Source organism: Lolium rigidum, chromosome 3 (genome assembly GCF_022539505.1).
Source record: "Lolium rigidum isolate FL_2022 chromosome 3, APGP_CSIRO_Lrig_0.1, whole genome shotgun sequence".
Taxonomy (NCBI): Eukaryota; Viridiplantae; Streptophyta; class Magnoliopsida; order Poales; family Poaceae; genus Lolium; species Lolium rigidum.
This window is the reverse complement of record NC_061510.1, coordinates 292,824,724-292,833,015: the sequence shown is the minus strand read 5'-3', so window position 1 is coordinate 292,833,015 and position 8,292 is coordinate 292,824,724. Positions and strand designations below refer to the sequence as shown.

The following is an 8,292-nucleotide window of genomic DNA, read 5'->3' as shown; positions in this document are numbered from 1 at the left end:
GTACTAATTACATATATAATAAAATTATAATTTTATTGCACAATTTTTATGGTCAAAGTTCGTCTTGAAATATGCGTACGCCTTATTCCTTGAAACGGAGGTAGTACATGTGTTTTTTTTTTGCCTTACTGCATGATTAGTAGTATTACTCTAAAGATTAAATTGTGCTTATCTTATCAAGCATTAATCACTCATCGAATCTCACGGCAGGTATTAACAAGGAAGGTGGAAAGCACATGCCAGCGCAATTAAAACACTGACTCTGCATGCATTAAAAACACTGACTCTGCATGAATTAAAAACCCTAGCTAATAAATAAGGTTAAATGCTAGCTCCGTATGGTTACGCGGTGACCTTGTATACAGCCGCGTATGTAAGGTGCGGATATGATAAGGTAAAGACTAGCTATCGGGGTCCGATCGGAATCGTGTCGTCGGACCTTTCGCACACCGTTGATCTGGTCTTCAATCGAACGAGCATCCTTCATCCTCCCTCTCGTTAATTTCCGTACGTTAATTACTCTCCTCTAATCACGCTCCCGTCCGCACTCCTGAAGCCAGATTTGAATCAATCTGATGTGCTTCCTCCGCCGCCCCTCCTCGCGACGGACGCCCCTCCCATTCCCCGCCTCCCCTCGCCGTGCTTCATCCGCAGCCCCTGAGGTACTGCTTCCCGCCTCTGCTCTACACTTCCACATCCATCCTCTGCTCAATGCACAGATCCCCTCCCATCTCCCGCGTCTAGCCCTACACCTCGATGCCGCCATCGGTTGTGCCGGTAGGCATGACGACATCGCCGGGCAAAACTGACCAGTGTTCAGCGGAAGTATGATTCGGAGACGGAAATATATAGGTCACCGGGGCAAAACCTCCCGTCAACCGAGCCATCAAGGCTTCCAACCTTCCGGGCCGAAGCAGTGTGGTCGTTGGCTGCTTCTGCCGATCTCGATCCCTCAGAATAAGGTAGCAGCAAATCAACAACTGAACTAGGTCGAAATTGGCTTGCTGCAAACTTCGTCGGCCTGCCGGGTGGAGACGTTTCTTCAGTACATACTCAACAACTTACTGTGCTTCTTGTGTCGATAATTAAGCTTCATCAAGGTTTCAGTTTGCTTCGTTATAGAGGTAATATTATTTCTTTGTACATACATATTGCTCCATATTCTTATTCCTTTTGCTTCCAAATTATGTACATTTTACTTTCTATGATATGTTTTTTTATAATCTGTAGGCATCATGAAGGTGGCTGATTCCGATCGTCTTGTGAAGAGTCAAGATTTTGTAGCAGGACAGTTGGATGATGTATGGTACAAGTAGTCAATGCATTGCGACCATGACTATTCTCATGTTCCCAAATTGACTCTTCGAAAGACACTCGAATCACGGTAACAGTTGACGCTTGGTCGAGCGGTGAGTCGGCGACCGAGCAAATTGTCCCCATCCAGCAACGGCGGATGCTCTCATTGCTCACTTGCGTCAACAATCCTTGTAAAAACAATGTAATGCGTTCGTTCCGACCATCTTTTTATTCGTGAATCTGACATGGTACTGATCAGTTGTGTAAGAAGCAAGTAGAAGAAATCATGGAAACATAGAAAATTATGAGTTGAAATTTAAATATTGTTAATACGAAGCATTGTTCTAATTGACAGGAAATGCGTATTAATCATGTTGGAAGCATAGTTGATTGGTGTTTGTACGTATACAATGGATCGGAAGCTCTATTTTCTAGTGTATGTAGCAACTAGCCCAAACGATGGAAACACATGTGGTTATGAGTTGAATATTGTGTTCATGGAAGTAATCTCTCAATTATATGGAAGCAGAAACAGTCTCCTATTTACTCGAATCATTTGCAAAAATAAAAAAAATCCGCATTTTCTCAATCTCAAAATCAATCTCCATTCCATGGACGCAATTCTTGAAATAGTATTGTGATGTTTTTTTTAATAAAATACGAAATTTCATTGACAAATATTTATATTAAATAAAAAATTAAAAACAAAGTTTAATCAGCATGGAAACGAATATCCACGTGTTGGAAACATAATTTTGCTGAGTTTCAACATAACTATTTATTCAAACATTACATGATATTTAGAAGCAAATGTATACAGCGGAAGTAAGATTAGGAAAAATAGTAGTTTCCTAAAAGTCTGCTTCCTTAACGTTCGGAATTTGTTAAATAAAAATCGTCAATTAATATTGGAAATTTGTTTCCTACAAATAGTCAGTTAAAAACCGATAAAAATTAGAAGAAAAGGATAGCCACATGCACGGAAGCAATCAAAATTTAATACGGGAGCATTCAATCATCCACAAATTCTGGGAGGCATGCAATCGAATTTAATACGGAAGCATTCAACGTTCACAAATTTCAGCAACTAGAAGCGCCTCTGTTTGACGATCGTACGGTGCAGTAGCTTCGGATCGTACGGGTAAACAATGGTCCGATGGAAAGCATATATCGGCATCCGATTGCTAGTGGTGCCCGAGTGTATTAAACTGATGCTATATTAACTACGAATCTCGCGGCGCCAGCAGATGGCGACAATATCATCATCGCGCGTTGCCAGGTCCCAATCGGCCGGGTCGGTAGTAACATCTTCTATTATGGGATGGAGGGAGTATAAGTTTTGGGTTGTTATATAACTCACTTTACATTAAAGATATGAGGTGTTAACAGAAGTTATGTTCCCTAGGGCTATTTTTTTTCCAAAATCAAATTTCAGTAAAGTTGTAATTTTTTTTAGTACAGTAACGAATGTGCATAGTTAGGCAAAAACAATTTGACTACGCAACAAAAAAAATGCAAACTAAAATGTCAGTGGAAACATGGAAGTTGTAAGAGAACGTCTAAGGCACAAGGGAGATACAATTTAGCTGTAGAAACACTACTTTCTCAATGTGAAATTGGTTGTAGCAGAAAACTGAGGCAATCAAGTTGCTTCACAGGCATCCACAATTGAAACATATGGATTACATCACAAGAGATGAGATTGACATAGTTTTGTGACCAAATCACTATTTCTGCACCTACTACCATGAACTAATGCATATCAGTGCACACTGTGCAATGTTAGCTGTGAGCCTGAGATATAGGATGAACCTTTAATGTCTCCATTCAAAGCTGGACATCAGAAAGCATTTTCCCAGCACGATTTGCTGCATAAGCATCAGCAAGACCAGGAACAGCGTCCTTGTTACTGTCGATGTATGTCGCCACGAAACAATTCTCACCATAGCCAACTAATCGACGGAAGCCGACGCTCTTCTTCATGAGTCCCTTAGCCTGCAGGATCTTGGCGACATAGTGCCGCGGTTTCATCCGCTTCTCGAGGCTGTAGGTAAACAGCATGGGCCTCTTGACGATGTACTCCGGGTCCAGACCAACCTCGGCGACCATGAACTCTATCTTGCGACGAAGCTTCTCCTCGGACACTCCCAGAATGTGCGGCTTGTTGCGGACCGCGGCACGCACTTGGTCCATGGAGCAACCAAGGGCGACCCTCAGGAACTCCATCCTCGCGGCAACCTTGTCTTCGCTGATGGAGCAGGCGACGCCGACCGCGTACTTGAATATGTAGGAGGAGCGGGGCACGCCAAGCTTCTCGGCACGCAGCACGAACGCCTTCACCCGCTCCGGGTTGAACACTAGCAGCCTGGAGCAGGGCGTGGACAGCTTGACAATATCACAAACACTTAGACCGCACTGCTCGAGCAGCGCGATGTTGGGCTTGGCGACCTTCTCGAGATCACTGGTGAGGATGGACCTGTTCCTCTTGGCGGTCTGGAGGAGCTTGGTGAAGGAGCCGAAGAAGGGGATCCAGAACTCGAGCTTGGGGGTGATGTCGCAGGAGCGGAGGGCCACCGCGCCGACCAGGAGGAAGCTGGCGATCTCGGGCGCGGTGAGGCCGAGCCGGTCGCGCAGCGCGGCGAGGCGGGGCGCGATGTTGTCCACCCTGGAGCGGAGGAGCAGCGGGTCGGCGGCGACGACGGCGGCGATGTCGGGGCCGGAGAGGCCGACGCCGGCGAGGAGGGCAAGCACAGCGTCGGGGTTGGAGGCGGACTTGAGGTTGAGGAGCTTCTTGGACGCCTTGAGGGCCTGGGCTTGGCTGAGGCCGCAGGTGGCCACGAGGTACTCTTCGGTGGAGAATGGGGCGGCGCAGGCGGAGGTGGAGGAGGAGGAGGAAGCGGAGGCGGAGGCGGAGAGGGAGAGTCGGCGGTGGAGAGAGGAGGACAGCGCAGCAGCGGTGGTGTGGGGGGCAACGCGAGGCAGAGGGCGCATCTGGAGGTGGAGCATGGCGGCGGCGGACGGCAAGCCGCCGTTGGTTGGCGGACTGAAAAGGTTTTGCTGCTCGGAGCGAGGACAACGACTTGAGCAAAACAAGGATAGAGCCAATCGTTTCAAAAAAAAGGAAGGATATAGCCAATGAGCCAGTGCCTGCTAATTTGCGGTCACCCGTCTTCACGGGGGGAATTTCAAGACATTCGAAGCTTCACATACTTAATTTTGAATCTTAACCAACTCGGATTTCATCCAAACTTCTGGAAAACAGATTCTTTCCCTGCATAATGATAATGTACATAAGTTAAATGCCTTTGATCAGAGACATAATGGTTGAAAAATGTTAATTGCTGACAGCTGCAAAACTCGCATACAATTCAAAAGGATATAATACCCTTTTCTTGGATCAAACCACTATTTGTGACATATGGTTTTGAACTATATCATTTGAAGATAAGTACTACCTTTTTTTTGTTGATAAATGAAGATAAGTTTAACCATATAAGTCATGAAACGTCACAAGGACTACATTTTTCGTTAAATGGTTGATAAATGAAGATAAGTTTGAGCTCCTCCATACCGTGAAGGGGAACGAGTCCATCCTGCTCACCGATTTCAAAGAGGTTGCCAAGCCCAACATTGCGCCGCTCAAGCAGTGCGGGCTAAGTGTCTGTGATATTGTGAATCTATTCGCAAGACTGCTGGTGTACAATCCAGATCGAGTTAAGGAGCTTGTCCTACGTGGCGTACCCCGTAACTCATGGGCCTACTTGTACGCTTTTGTTAGCGTCCACTCAGGTTTAGCCCAACACTCGGCCTACGTTCGAACATTTATGCGCATATGGCCCAGCTACAAGAGGAAAATCCACCCCATCCCAAAAGCCCGGACTGAAGGGAGGAGGGAAACTCCCCTCTTATAAGCTGGTTGCTACATCATCCCTTGGCGAGGTGGGACTAAACCGATCAGCCTCCACCGTTCCTGCAACAACTTTAACATCCCATCCCTCTGAGGGGCCCTCGGGAAGGCATGGCGATGCTAGCTCTAATGTTAGTGTCCACCGAGGCCGAGCCCAGCACTCAGCCTAGGTTCGGACATGTTGCGCATACGACCCAACTACAAGAGAAAAGCCCACCACATCCCAAAAGTATGGACTGAAGCAAGGAGAAAAACTCCCCGGTACCAGCTGGTTGCAGCCTCTTCCCCTAGACAAGGTGGGACTAAACCGATGAGCCTCCACCCGTCCTGCATGCAGCCCTATAACAACTTTGGGTACCGTTAACATTTGCGAAGTCAAGGCCCCTGCTAGGATGGAGTTCTTGAAAAGCACCCTTCGTTGTTCTATGGAAAAGCTCAGCATTGCTGCAAGAAGCCACAGATCTTAAATTTATCGGACAAGGTACTTCGCCATAAGATAGACGTACTCAGCCGTATGTTTCAGTTACTCATAAGTGACTTGAATGAGGTTTTGACTTCCGGATAGTAGTCAAAACCACACGAGCATTGACCTTTCCATCAAACAACAACTAAGCATTTTGTCCCTAGAAAGCTGCGGTAGGCTAGATATGAGACCCAAACCTTTCCATCAAATATCCGTGAAAAATTATTGTTGTAAGTAGCAATCAAATATTCAGGGGTTCATGCTTATAAACTATACTAACGATTTTCAGATGTTAGATGCTCACAATATTCCCATTGACGATCACCTAGGATGACCTGGCACATTTTATATACGTTTGAATGAAATTTCACACGATTTGAATCATCCCAAAAGTTGGCATTCCAAGACATTATGCACAGTATGTATGTTGGGTTCTCCCTTTGGCCAGTTGAGAAACAAAAAACTTGGGATCAAACCTCAATTGATGGGTGATAGGTTTGATGTGCCCATTCTCGTTTTTTAGGCTAACTGACTGCAACCCTAGTTGTGCATATTAATATTTAGTCATGTCTTTTTTTAGAAACTATTTAGTGATGTTCTAAACAAGCTACTTCTAAGGCTGCTCATAGTGGAGAGTAACTTAGACTAGTAACATAATATGTTACTAGTCTAAGTTACTACCTTCATAGTGGGTAGTAACTTAGATGTGGTGTTATGCAATGTATTATTAATTATGTTCTAGACTCATGTTGCTTTGAGATATGTGATGTTATGGTAACATAGCTAGTTATCACCTCACTCTCTTTCTTCATTTATTAGTATGCCATGTCATCAAAATGCTTTGATATGCGTGATGTTACTACCTATGTTACTCCCACTATGAGCAGTCTAACGCTGGCACTCGTGTAAATTATGTTTCCTGTTGGTCCAGTAACTTTATGGCCAAGAGAAAGGAGAACGATGCTGGTCTAGTGGAAGGCCTGGGCATGGACAAAACATGCATAGAAGAGCAAGATGCTGCTGCTGAGACAGGTATACCTGAGGAAGAGTAATTGATGCTTGTGAATTTATGGTGCGCTGCACGCATCAATTAAGTGCATGGTCCTGAACTACCTTTTTCTTCGGTACAAGCCGAGTGTGTGATACTGATATAGCTTGATTCAGCATTGTCCAGAAGGAAAGGAACCACAATCTTTGTACTGCTGACAATGTGGTTCCTTTGGAAGCAACCTGTGACAGCTTCGGATGCTATGACGATGAAAGAAGAATGAGAGGTTTTGGAGGATGCCATTGGATTTCTCTGGGTGACATTTAGCCATTGGTTGTTTGTTCAAATTTTTAAATCATATTGGCTGTAAGTTGTGTAGCCTCATGGGTGCAGTTTGTAAACTGTTACATTTTTCCTACCAGATGAAATGATACACATATCTCTTATGTATAATTGAACAAGTCGTGTTTTTCTGCTTGTTTGCATTAAATAATTTCCATCCAAGATTTAATAACTGGCCCATTCTCATTCTGGGCAAAGTCAATCTATAAACTTGTTGTTTAGCTATAATCCGACTGTCGTTGTACCGAGGATGCTGCTGATATTGATCGGTCAGTCCTGTCCTAATTGCTAGTCCAATTTATGTGCCACTTTTTTTTGTAGCAAACTTTAATTTACAAACTTGCATAGTGCACAAACACACAATTTACGACTGGGGTGCTGGTTTGGGATCAAACTGAATGCAGAGACTGAATAATGGGTGTGCCATGTTCACTTTCGATAACTGCGCAGCTATATTTAGTAACCAATAACCATTGTACAAAAATCTTAGTTTACCACAGAAAATTTCTGGGGGGTCAGCAGAGAGCAAGATAACATGATGTCTACCAAATAAAATTATAGGTTCGATTACATCCATCTAAGTGAGAGTACCAACAATAAGTTACTTTCCAAACTGACAAAAGCTAGCGAACTTATGGCCAGCAGGAATACTAATTCATCTGCTCGAAACTGAATTCTACAGAAATTTAAGAAAACACAGTGAGTATTGGAAAGCTTGAAATAATATAAATTGATATATACATGTAGGGATATGTAATTGATCAAAAGTTGTGATCTGGAACAAACTCTAATTACCCTAAGCCTAATAAAAAGTAATACTCTGAATTCTCATGCTTTATTGAACGTGGGAGAAGCCCAATATATAGGAGGGATGTCTTGGCTGTCTCGTGCGGTCGTGCCTCGCCTTGTGCCCTCGTTGCTTGGCGAAACACGATACGAACAGAGGCTGGGTCGCTGGCTGGAAGGAGGCAGCGTCCCGAGCGAGGAGTCTATGGGCTGATCAGCTCGTGCCTTGGCCGCTTGGGCCTAATAAAATTTTATTTTGGGCCGAATTATATTGGTATGCCTGGGCATACAGGGGCATACCCCTGGCGACGCCCATGGATACAACCATCGTCTGAGACCGCACACACCCACATCTAATAAACCAAATGCTCATACATCAGCCCCAAGAACAACCCACACACACAAAATTGAGGATAGCATATCTTGATCGCCTAGTCACGTGGAGCTTCATCCCTCGTTCTCGCATGCAACCGTGAAAGGACACAGATGTCGCCTAGAGGGGGGTGAATA

The 8,292-nt window shown here is 44.6% G+C and overlaps 2 protein-coding genes across 2 annotated transcripts in view; one reads left to right on the top strand and one right to left on the bottom strand.

Annotated features, from left to right (window-relative positions):
• Window positions 1-2,912: 2,912 nt before the first annotated feature.
• LOC124699679 lies at window positions 2,913-4,302 on the bottom strand. Its single transcript, XM_047231942.1, has one exon. It carries the CDS (start codon window positions 4,300-4,302, stop codon window positions 3,124-3,126), a length of 1,179 nt encoding a protein of 392 aa, XP_047087898.1. The 3' UTR covers window positions 2,913-3,123.
• LOC124696679 (MEIOTIC F-BOX protein MOF-like) overlaps window positions 4,301-8,292 on the top strand; it is a 24,686-nt gene continuing 20,694 nt past the window's right edge. Inside the window, exons 1-3 of the mRNA XM_047229369.1 lie at window positions 4,301-4,347; window positions 4,811-5,059; window positions 6,598-6,714. Coding sequence (XP_047085325.1) covers window positions 4,301-4,347; window positions 4,811-5,059; window positions 6,598-6,714 — 413 coding nt within the window. The remainder of the gene's footprint in view (window positions 4,348-4,810; window positions 5,060-6,597; window positions 6,715-8,292) is intronic.